The 12,924-nt window shown below is 37.3% G+C and overlaps 1 protein-coding gene across 2 annotated transcripts in view; it reads right to left on the bottom strand.

Moving 5' to 3' along the window:
• Positions 1-1,025: 1,025 nt before the first annotated feature.
• Positions 1,026-12,924, bottom strand: part of CHM (CHM Rab escort protein) — a 155,358-nt gene continuing 143,459 nt past the window's right edge. Inside the window, exons 14-15 of one of the 2 annotated variants that reach the window (XM_014827907.3) lie at positions 10,499-10,659; positions 1,026-4,470 (exon numbers count right to left, since the gene is read on the bottom strand). In XM_014827907.3, the coding sequence (XP_014683393.1) occupies positions 4,279-4,470; positions 10,499-10,659 (353 nt within the window). In that variant the 3' untranslated portion in view covers positions 1,026-4,278. The remainder of the gene's footprint in view (positions 4,471-10,498; positions 10,660-12,924) is intronic. The other variant, XM_070502261.1, reaches the window with a different exon arrangement.

Raw genomic sequence — 12,924 nt, forward strand, 5'->3', positions numbered from 1 at the left:
ATAGCTTTTAGGGGTCAACTGTCTCATTGATAGGAAGAGGATTTACACATGCAAGTGCTATTAACATTAATAGGAGTTACCAGCATAAATCCCCCTTCAGTGATAGGCGAAAAGACCCTACAGTCTACGAGGATTCAAGTTCTAATGATTACCTGTCAAATGGTCCTAACAGTCATCATCACCAGAAAAAGCAGACGTGGCAATTTGTATAGAAGGGCATCTCATTGCAGCTCCACAGCTAAACTGCATTGATGGAAAGAAAAGTGGCCTTCAAAATGTGACCTGGGATGCTAAGTGTTAAACCACTTAACTGGTGTTTTACGAAAGCCTTCATTAAAGAGGAGAAATCAAACACATCAAAGTACTTGTTTGAAAAAAAAGTGTGAATACTGTATGAGCTCCAAGGTGCTTGAAGGATAATACAGCTACTTGTTTAAAAATTCAATTAACCTTATCTTTCTTAAACTTGATTTATTAATAATCGCATGGATAAATTGCCAGTTTTGAAAGAGTCCTGTTATCTTTTGAATGCATCCTGTCTGAGAAGCTTTAGAAACTACTTGGAATTGACAGAAAATGTCACTCTGCTTTAACTATTTGATTCAAGAACAAATCATAGTTCAACGAATGATGTCTGCATAAAAAGAACATCAGTAGTCTCTTGTCTGTTGCAAGTAAGCAGTTGGGGACCCAACTACCACAGAGAAAAACATTTCAAGTTTTCATTCGCCAAGTAAATATGAAAAACATTTCAGATTCTCATACACTAAGTGAGATGTGAAAACAGTTTGTAGGCAATCAATGTACTGCAAAGCCATAGCCCACGCCTCACAGCACTGATTTCAAACAGAATGAGGTCTGATGCTGGCATCTGCAACAGTTCGCTAAGTAAATCATATTCGTGTATCATTTGATTGCCTTTCTTACAAACCTCTCACAGTTGACAGATGCCTAGAAACAAAACCAAGTATACAGCTGGACAATTAACTAAGTACTTAAATGACAGACTGATATCAACAAATAAATCAGTTCCAAGGCAATCTTTATTTTCTTGGCACATATATAAGATTTTAATATTAAGAAAATAGGACATCACACCTGAAAGGCACTGAAAACAGACTTTATTTCCTCTGAAAAAATTACCGTTACAGTGTGCAAATTATAAATCATGTATTCATGCTTTTTGAAATGCATATAAGAAAATTAACCAAGAGCAGAAAAGAAATTATTTGATACCAATAGCAGTAAATAACTTATTTGTATGAAAATTGTTTAATTCCTGCTTTAAAGGATCACTACTACTTAGCAATCAAATTTCAACAAATTTTTTTGAAGTCTTAAGGACTTTAGACAAAGGGCTGCCTTCTTGGGAACGACAGATGTATCAGAAGTTAATCATTAGCATGGCCATTATTTTAGACAAAAGGCTGCCAATCTCAGAAACTACCGTTCTAGAAGTTAACCGTTAACATGCTATTTTACTATGGGCAACTAAACATCATAGGAGATAGGGAAAAATTATAACTCAGCTTTCCTATAAAAATATATATGTTTATAATATATATATATGTTTTCCTGGGCAGGCATACCAACTAGACAAAAATACAGTATCAACATAGGGTTAGTAATTGGTTTTCATATTGATCTCTAAACTCAATGGCATTATCATTTTTGGTTAATAAGAAGCATGCATAACTAAACATTTTAAACACACGAATCAAAATTCTTTGATAATAGCAATTTCCAAAATTTTAAATTAGCTACTGAAATTTCTGCATCACCTACAACGTATTATTTTTATTCATATGACTTCAGGCTTACAGTCTTACAAAACAAAAAGTTTTTTTTCATCTTAAAACTATGAAAACAAATTATTTATTTGCAGTAATTAAGATAGCTAGAAAGAAAGCTCTTAGAATAATTTCTATTACATTCTGAGGCAACAGGAAATATCTAAAGTTCTCTAACACAATGTTTTTAACAGTTGTATCTTAATTATCACTAACCATATTGAGGAGCTTTTAAACGTTTCAACAGTATTTAATAAATAACCTGGAAGAGAGATTCTGGTGCTAGCTAACGGATGAAATAGGGTACAATATGGGTTGGGCCATGAGACCACAGAATATCCCCTTCATTGTTCTACACAGAGATAGCTGCAGTAAAGCTGTCAGAACTTTTCTAGCTATTCTGGGCCTACCCTGATTAGCTGTTTACACAAATGTGCATGATGCATTCAGAGAGGCCTTAATTCTAAGACTATAACAAAATATAATATCTTAATTTGTGCAACTTAATTGCAATTGTATTCAGACTCAATACTCTCATATAGTGGAACCTTTTATATTGCTGGTATTGAGGGGCAGGGCCAATAGCCGGTGCTTATAGGCATGTATTGTGCATTTAGTGCATGCCACAGTTGGGTTTTAGGAAACATGATTTGACTTAAGCAAGGTCTGAATTCATATATCAAAGTAGGTTTTAATGTGATTTACTGTCCCTGATTTGTATAACATTATAAAAGGGGAAGAGAGGGAAAGGGGACGAAAGAGACAGGAGAGGGGCTGTACAATGGGCAGAGGGGTTAGGAATAGCCTGAGAGGCTGGGGAGGTTTTCCTTTCATCTAGATTGAGCTATATCTGCAGGGGTCTGGAAAGGTGAGGCAAAAGCTACATTCCTTGGTTCTTTCCATTTCCCATGAGTCTGTGAGCCAACAGAGCTAGCTTCCTTTAAGATCTGCGCAGAAATCTGGAGAGGTCAGAGCTGCGCTGCAGCTACAGCGTGGAAGAGCTATGTGCTTCCATGGTAGCCATGGCTCCTTGATCAGCGATATAGGCCAGACTGCACGGCAACAAACTTTTCATGTATTTATTTATTGAAGTAAGTTATTAAGTCCAAACTATTGCTCAAAAAAAGTAAACCATCAGAGCTTGGCATTTGGAAAAATTTTAATATAGGCACTGTCACTGTAACTAGATTTGCTGCCTATGTACAGCCTGAACATTTTTATGTTAAGTGCATATGAGGGCTTACCAGTTGTCATACTCTATCAGAGTCCTTGATGGTTTCAGGTTTACCTACCAGAAAAGGAATATGAAGAACTTAGAGAGTGTTTTCCTTATTAAGATTCAAAACCACAATTCTACATTTTACTATGCTTACTAATGTATAAGACTATAAAATACTAATTTAGGAAATAGATTTTTATTTTAAAAGCTTAATACAATAAAAACACTCATCTATTGTGTTGGGGGAGTTGACAGCAAACAAGTATTTGCTGCAGGAGATTTCTGAAATTCACTTCCAAGTTAAGGGGAAAATTCTGAAACATCTTTTCTTCCAGAAAAACCATTCTAAAGATGGCACTGCATTTATCTTCAAAATCATTTGCACAGTAGACAGAGTATTACTATTTCCACCTTACATATGGAGGAACCAAGGCCCAGAAATTAAACAATTTGCCTAATGTCAGTAGCACAGCTAGGACTAAATTAGGTCCATAGTCGATTAGGCTAGTGCTCCAGTTTCTTGACTAGACAGAATTTCCAAATACTGATAAGCCTATCCAAGTCTTTCCTTCCATTTCTTCAGTACTGAGCTCTCCTAGTGTGTAAATGATTCACATACAAATATCACTGCTAACATTAAAAAAACACTGAGTAGTGGACTCACGATTTCTTTGTAAAAATGTCTACTTTAATATTAGAATTTTCAATACTTCTCAAGATAGAAAACAAAACAAACCTCTATTCCAAACATAGGCTCCTGCCTGGATCACGATAGTTTAATTTTTCTCAACTATACTTAATATGCTTTTGTCATTTGTGTCATGATACTCATACCCACAAAGACAATATAATTCAAATAACCAGAGGAAATATATGAGCTGATTCTGAAGATGTGGCTTTCAAACAAAGATCCAAAGTGGCAAGCAAAAGCTGTCCTAATACCACAGAATTATTAACGATGCATAGGATCACTTTCATATCCATAGCTATATTCTTGGGAATCAATCCATTTATAATTTTTATCTGCTAATTCCACAGGTTTGGTATCTTAAAGCAAGCAAGTCAATGTGCTTTACAAGTGTTCTGTGTTCTTGGAATGTCCTCTTCAAGAAAAACCCCCTTTTGGATTTCTATGACCTGTTTCTCTTGGTAATTCTGCATGTCAACTGGCTGCTGCTTTCTAACATTTTTCAAACAGTACTTCCAACAAGAAGACTCTGAGGCCAGAAGGAATTTCCAAAGTGGGGTATCCAGTTTGGTGCATATCCATTATTCAGAGGGCTCCTCTGGGTTTCCCAGGTTTGCACTTTCCCTGGGAGTCTCTGAATTGGCCTCTGGTATGGCACTGGATTCTGAAGCCTCTGGTTGCACACTGTCTCCATCAAGGATAATGTCTTCAGGATTTGGTGGTGGTGGACAGAAGTCTTCATTGGGGCAGATTTGGTGGAAAAGGGTTTCAGCCTGGCCAGAGAAGAAAGGACACAATAGTTTTTGGACATCAGTGTAAAATGTACGTGGCTTTCTGGCAGTATTAAAAAGAATAAACTATCAACTCAAAAATTTCTTTAAGTTATATAACCTTACCCAGTATATAAGACATTCTAAAAATCTGCTTTCAGAATTCCCTGAGTTTTTTCCTTCTAATTCTTTACACACCTTCAGGTCCATCCTTCAAGTATATCAGTACTTGATTAGAGTCTTTATCAAATGTTGAGATAGTTGAGAATTTAAGGACATTCATTCTACATGTCAATAGAAATACAATTTCCCTTAATAGTCTTTCTGTACAATTTGGCATATAATAATTTTAACAAGTCATTGTTCAAATCAAGAAAATTCTTCATTTTTGCTCAACTATTTGTTCTTCTAGTATAATTTTTTTCCCCCTGGGCTTTAAGAAGTATAGCACAGTGTTCAAGATCACCGACTCTGAGTAGACAGCCATGCGCAAACGCTGGCTCTGTCACTTAACAGCAATATGATTTGGGGAATGCTTACTCAACTTCCGAGCCTTGCTTTCCTTGTCTATAAAATGGCAGAGAGTAAGCCTCTATATATGGCAGCTGTTATCATTGTTATTAATAATAACATAAGTTAAAATGTCAAGATTTAAGTGAGTGTAGTCTGGCAGAGTAAGAGAATAAGAAAGTAAATGTGACCTTCATTAACAACGACAAATGCACACACACACAAGAAAGTAAATGTGGCAATTAGCACTGTTATTCTATTCTAAACATTTTACTGCTTTTATTGAGATGAATACAGCTCATTGTTAGATAAGGGTCCCTGCCATGCTAAGGAGCTTACACTCTTATTGGTAAATGAAAGTCATTACAGGGTTTTAAGATACAGGCTTGTTTTAAAGGCTATAATGATTTCTGTACCACTTCAACCCTTCTTCCTGACATACACACAAGGTCATCCTCTAGGCCTGGAGCTGACAACTACGGCCCATAGGCCAAATCCAGCCTGCCGCGTGTTATTGTAAATAAAGTTTTATTGGAACACAGTCACGTTCATTCATCTATCTATTGTCTATGGCTGCTTTTGCCCTGCAATGGCAGAGTTGAATAGGTGCAACAGAGACCACGTGGGCTGCAAAATTTAAACGATTTACCATTTGGCCATCTACGGTTGGTAGACTGCTGCATCAGGTGATTAAAACTGATATTCTTTGGGAGTGGGTGGAGGGGTAGTAAACAAACTTTTGAGCTTTGATGTGGAGTCAAAAGAAGGGACAGGGAGAGAAAAACAGCTTTTTTCCCCTCTTGAGTACAGGCCAAGGGTGCATTTTTGGACATGCCATTTTATTATGGATATTTTGAAATTAAATATTTGAGACGCTTGCTTTGCTTTCCACCTTGGGAACTCACCGCATGTCGTTGCTGGAGACATAGCCTTAGAAGCAGGACTGAGGTCAGGCGGAGCCTCTACCTCATGCTTCAGTTCCTCTAATGGTCTTTTTTGTCTTTTATCTCTATCTTGTTTGTCTGTAGAAGTTCTCCCTCCCCTTCACTCGCTGCTTGCGTTCAATCACCAAATCCCATCAATTTTATCTCCTAGTTCTTGCCTCCATCTGGTCCTTCCCTACAGACACAGCCCAGGCACCCACAATCTTTCCCCCAGGCAACTGCAACGTCTCAGAACTGGACTGGCCACCTTGCCTCAAGGGCTCCCTATGTAATCCATCTCCATGCTGCCCGGAGAGCCATCTATGGAAAATGAAATTCTGTTTATGCCACTTTCTGGCTTAAAACTCTGCAATGACTCCCCACTCCCAACAGGATAAAAATCCAAGATCCCCACTATGACATCCAAAACCCAGCAGGCCTACCCTCTCCAGTCTTACCATCTTGTCCTTCATTCCATCTCCACCTCTCAAACTTCCTGCTTCACTAATACTTGTTTATTTGTACTTTCTTCAACACACCATGATGTTGACATCCTGGACTGCTGCAGATGCTATAGCGCCTAGAATGTTTCCATTTAGATGAGGAACCACTACTCATCTTTTATATCCCTCTTGTAAGGTTCTCTGACTCCTGGGTAGAGCTCAGGATTCCTCTGTATTACTTCTGGACTTTGGCTATTATTCTGTTATCGCGTCTACTGCCCTGCACTGTCATTGGTTCACATGTTCTTCTCCTCTACCAGACAGCGCTCCTCCAGGGATGATCGCAACTGGGTTTTAGTCAATTCTGGATCTTAGTGCTTGGCGTGCAGTAGAATCTCAATATATATATTTTTAATGAATGGGAGAACTTTAAAAACTGTATATTATACAAATGTTGAATATAAATATAATAATAATAACTATTATCGTCAATACTAGTACTTTTACTTCAGTTCCTCTATGTCTCACCCCTTGTCTCCCTTTTGCCACCTCCCTGTAGATTTGCCCCTGAACCCCAGTCCCTGTGACTGGATCCCACTTGATCTGTTTCCATATATCCCTGTCACGAACGATGTCTCCTGAGACTGCCACCCAAGTGCAGGCTGCCGCACTACCCTTATTCGTGCTCCACCTGCTTGTGGAACTCTCGCCTTCAGCCTGTCTGGCACTGGCCCTCGCTGACGTCAATTTCCTACAGTCAGCCTCCAGCTCTGCCCAAGTCTCTCCTCTCTCTAACTGCTGGAACCTTTTGGGGACAACTGCCATGTTCCAGAAGGTTGACCTAAGGCTCCTTGGTCGGCTGCATTTCATTTGTCAACTCAGCCCCAGTTCTGAGAATTGTCATAAAGCGGTCAGTTCAGAGTAGTAAACTGTCAATTTTTAATCCTCCCTGCCCTTTACGCCAGAAATTAGTTTACAGGGTCAAGAGTTTCATATTGTTACTTGGTTTCCTTATATTGGGAAGTAGAGGACAAGCTGAGTTATTTAAGATATTCCTGTTGATTTAACATATATCTACACAAAACAAAAAGAAATATTTTGTCAATCTAGCAGTTCAACGCATTTAGGATGCGTCTACATTAACAAGATGAAAGTAGCACAGCTCACTAGATGAGTGTATGAGCACTGGAGTCCAACAGACTTGAGGTTAAATCCCGGCTCAAAAACTTACTGGGTGTGTGACCTTTGGACAAGTTATTTAGCCCCTTTGGGCCTTAGCTTCTTCATCTGTAAAACGGGGATGTCACAGATATTTGCCTCATAGGGTTGTTGTGAAGACCAAATAAGATAATATATGTGAGATGCTTAGGATAGTGCCTGGCACACAGAAATGCTCAGTGAATGGGAGCTTTAGAAAATGTGACACATAAAATTGCCCTCTCTTTCAATGGCATGAGAAAGCAAATGATACTGCAATATGTGAGTAACTTGATAGTTCATATGACCTATAAAGCTAGTCTTCACCTCACAAATTATGTACCAAAACTCACAAGCCAGGTGCTAATCTGTCCATAAAAGCATTCTAAGTGGTGGGGAAGTTGCCAGCCCAGCCCATATCAGCCAATTTAACCCATTTTATGCCTGAAGTATAATACAAAGAGTACAGCACTATTGAACTCTTCTTGCTCCCACGGTAGTGGCAGCCCCTAGGGGAGGGGGGCTCCTGAAGGAGGAGTGAGCTATTAATGTCTTGGGAGAAAGAGACTATAGACCAATCTGTTCATCAGTATGTGTGGGTAAATGAGACACTACCTGTGTTAAGAAAAGAGATGTTGTATGTCAGGTTCAGACAAAAACTGAAGCAACATAAACTAGCAAGTCACAGAAAGAATTGCAACTATCACTTAGACTGGCATCCTTGTGGTGATAACAGGGAAGGTCATGGTGTGCTCCTGCACACAACTTCCAGTTGTGAGTATTAAACACAGATCACTTTATATTTTCAGTATGTCTTCAAATCACAAATAGTTCCAGAGGAACACAAGGGGACAGGTCTATGTTATTCAACGTCTATACATTTCCAACTAAGAAAAGCAGATGTAAACTTGCTAACTCGTAAAATGAGGCATTTTTTTCTAAAAAAAGAAATCTGTAGGTGCTTATGTTTTCTACACAGACAAAGCCTAGGTGATGTTCTAAGAGCTTTTATAGACAATTTGGAAAACAGAAGTCATCAATTAGTGATTAGAATGAACACAGGATGATATACTGGGATCAGAATACAGTTTATTTGAATAAACTGGCTATTTGTAAATATTATTATTTATGCCCTTTAAAGTAGGCATTATAATATTTCTCCCCAAACTGATGTGAGGTTAAAAGTTATATAACAAATTTAAAACTACTTATATTTAATAGTATATAATAATTAGTACCCAAAACAGCATTATACTGTTTTCTACCGTGACAACTATACTCCTAAAGCAAATTATCTCATGAAAAAATTACCCTTTAATTATAACCTTTTAGCTTGCAGTTTAGATTGCATTAGCACTTGTAAAATAAGTCCTTATTTAAAAGGACTTCCATTTTGGTTAAAAAATATTAAACTTCACTCAGGAATAAAAATGACCTAAGTTACCTAGCTGAAAACTTGGTGGCAATTTCTGCTTGGAAAAAAAATGGAACATCAAAGCAAAAATGGGCTGGTCACTTTAAGCCATAAATGTAAATCTTTTTTTTTGAGTTGTTTAACAATATTCTTTTTATTTTCTTTTTTTTTTGCTGAGGAAGATTTGCCCTGAGCTAACACCTATTGCCAAACTTCTTCCTTTTGCTGAGGAAGATTCGCCCTGAACTAACATCTGTTGCCAATCTTCCTCTTTTTGTACATGAGCCACCATGACAGCATGGCCACTGACAGAGGAGTGTTGTAGGTCCATGCCCAGGAACCAAACCTGGGCCGCCGAAGCCGAGCAAGTTAAACTAAACCACTAGGCCATCAGGGCTGGCCCTAAGCCATAAATGTAGAGCTTGAACCACCTTGGGTTCCTATAAAATTAAGAGAATGAATGATGGACGAGCGATGTGACTTTCTGCTTTTGTTTGTTATAACTGGCTGAATATGATTCTCCAGGATGACTGTTAGACTCCAAAGATGAGAAATAAGAGAATCTGGCAAAAAACTGTAAATGTATGGGTCATGGCCTTGCTGCTATGACTAAAAATTAGATCAAAGGCTCAATGAGGACAATTTGCTCCTGTAAGATTCCTGCCAGTAGTGGGAATGAAACTTCCATCTGAGGTCTTAAAACAATGTTAAAATATCCATTTATTGATTCAATAGACAGATGTGCCAACTATATCTGTGAAAAATCTCGACTTGTGCCTCAAAAAAATGATATTTTTTGCTCTTCTCTTCCTATCAAGTGCAGAGAAGTGTATTTGTATACGTATATGGATCTTCAGCATAATGGAATCATTGTTCACTTTTCGCAGCTTGTGTCAGCCTGCCCTGTCCCTCTTCATAGCTTTGACTAGGAGTGCCGCCACACAATTCCCCCTTGATTCAACACACTCGTCGGCAGCTATGATAGTAGCTCCTGGGACACTGGCTTGTGTCAAAACATTAAAGGGATCATGTTAATTGTGAAAAACTCTAACTTACATTTTCTTATCCAAGAGAAGAAAACACCTCAAAACCATTTAAAAATTACATTTTGTATGCCTTACTAGGTACTGAAATGACTCAGGTTAACAGAAAAACAGGTTTGTGTATTTCAGAATAATATATTGATAGGCCAACAGTTTAAATTAGAAGCAATGTTTCTTTAAAATACTGGTATTATAACTTCATTTTTCTGAATATGTATTTCTAACATCTTCCATCCTTTTTCCCACAATGGAACTCATAAGTGATCTCTCATAATTCATCATTATATTCAAGAATGTGAAAATAACAATACTTTATTTAAATTATATTTAAAGTAGCTTTGTCGTTCACGGAAAAAAGTTTAGGGGCAAGTTGCAGAAATGGTATTAAACGAGAGAGATGCTTTTCTAGTCTCTTTTCTCATCTCCCAGAGGAAAAACCAATTCACTTTCCCTGCCACACCAACTTTGTAACACAAAAATGAGAAACACCAACAGCCTTACCTGTTTGACTGCATTATCACTTCCTAAACTGCAGTCTGGGCCAGAGCAGACGTAAACGTTGGATGGCAAATCATTGTAAGAGCTCCTGCTGATGTCTGAAGAGTCTCTCATATTGAAGTAAAGGGCCCACAGAAGTCTTGGCTTTTCAACTTCTTCATTTTCTAAATGTAGAGATAACTTTTACTTACATCTAGAGCACAGTATGCCTGTCAATTACTACAATATGCAGCCAATTATTAACAAAGCCCTGACTATATATATATATTGTAGTAAATCAGAGCTTTGTATGTAAACAACAGTAAATCTGTATCCACACACTCTAATACATGTGTATGACAGTTCAAGCAATAATGGCTTTTCAACCTAAGACAAGTTAGATTTTAAAAATTACTTTATTAGTAAGTTACTTAGATTTAACTCCAATCGTGTTCCCTTAGATTTCTATTATTTCTCCTTACCAGTATCAAAGTGCTTATGATCACATTCCTCCTTAAATTATGCCTATGAAGTGAGAAGATAAATTGATTTTATGTTTCACATGGACAACCAACTTGAAAAATTATATAGTAAGCAATGCTATATACAGGATTATGAGATGTCCAGAATAGACAAATCCATAGAGATGGGAAGTAGACTAGTGGTTACCTAGGGCTGGGAGGAAATGGGACTAAGTGGAGGATGGCTGCTAATGGGTATGGGGTTTCTTTCGGGGGTGATGGAAATATTCTAAAGTTAACTGTGGTTATGTTTGAACAATTCTGTGAACATATTAAAAACTGAATTTTATACTTTAAATGAGTCAACTGTATGGTATATGAATTATATCTCAATAAAGCTGTTATTAAAAAATAGTATATACAGGATTAAAACTTTGATGTTCTAACTCATTAACACTTTGTTCTACTGGATCACGAAAGTAATGGCAATCAACGAACAAATAACAAAAATAAGCTTGTGAGACAGCAAGTTGTTTCGAGCACACATTCTCTCATCTAACGGCAAGCGTCTATTGTATATGTTAGCCATTGGGCTAAGAGCAGGGGCTACATGGAGGAAGTAGACTTAGTCCTTACTCTCTTGCTTTTTTATGTTTCCTAATACAGGGTCTAGCACACAACAGATGCTCAAGGAATAATTTCTGAATTGATTTTAATCCTGTTTTCAGGTATAAGCAAAATATGATGTGCTTATTAAAAGGTCCAACCTTATTAAACCTCAATACTTAAAGCCTATTCCTAGCTATCTTAATAATTATTTCTCTGCCTTTCTTCCCTAGAAATGTTATAATTAAATCTTCTTTGGTTGAAAACAAAACATTGCTGTTAATATATTTATTGACTACAGTGTTTTCTTTAGCCTGAATCTGAACAAAAATTCAAATTCTGTACGATGATAATAACAAATGTATATGAAAATTATCCAAGAACATGAGGCATCTTGTGAATCATAAAGAAAATGCTAAAGGCATAATTATCTAGTTAATTAACTTAGTGTTAAATTGGTAATCAAGGTAGAGAATTCTCAGCTAATTGCAGTATTCATATAACAAGAATGCCCCATTCCCCAATTCAGGATAAATAGGATTTTATTACATTTAATTTAAAATATCTAGGGGCCGGCCCAGTGGTGCAGCAGTTAAGTTCACACATTACACTTTGGAGGCCCTGGGTTCACTGGTTCAGATCCCAGATGCGGACATGGTACCACTTGGCAAGCCATGCTGTGGTAGGTGTCCCACATATAAAGCAGAGGAAGATGGGCACGGATATTAGCTCAGGGCCAGGCTTCCTCAGCAAAAAGAGGAGGATTGGCGGCAGATGTTAGCTCAGGGCTAATCTTCCTCAAAAAAGTAAATAAATAAAAAATAAAATAAAATAAAATAAAATAAAATATCGCCACTAAGAGAATTCCAAATATGTTATTTTTCTAGTCCATCCTGAATAATCCATAATTAATAGCATGATAGAATGAAGAAAATCTGAATGGAAGAAGTGATCCCTTAAGATGCCCCTTTCTAATGCTAAGATCTATGAGTCTAAGGTAGTACTAACTTCATGTAAGCACATAATAGGTGGCAAAACCTATTTATTGACAAAATAAAGGAACACAAGGAACTCATATTTCACAGCCAAAACCATATGGCTTTTACTATATTTATTGGTGAATTTAGTTTCACTAAATCTTACAGGAAGATACTTAAACACAGCACTCGTGATTTGTGACACCAGATTGGGGGAGGATTGCAGAAAAGCGGGCTAAAGTTTGGAAGTCCTTTAATATTGCCCAGTCCATTTCTAAACGTATACTAAGAGAGTTTACCTTGTATTCCAGTTCAGAGGAGGGCTTTCACTCAATAAAAGTTGAGGAAAATGAATAATTCAATAGATTATGGGAAATAAATTTCATAGAGCTTGAAGCTTTGAAAA

The sequence above is a fragment of the Equus asinus genome, chromosome X (assembly GCF_041296235.1).
Source record: "Equus asinus isolate D_3611 breed Donkey chromosome X, EquAss-T2T_v2, whole genome shotgun sequence".
Lineage (NCBI taxonomy): Eukaryota > Metazoa > Chordata > Mammalia > Perissodactyla > Equidae > Equus > Equus asinus.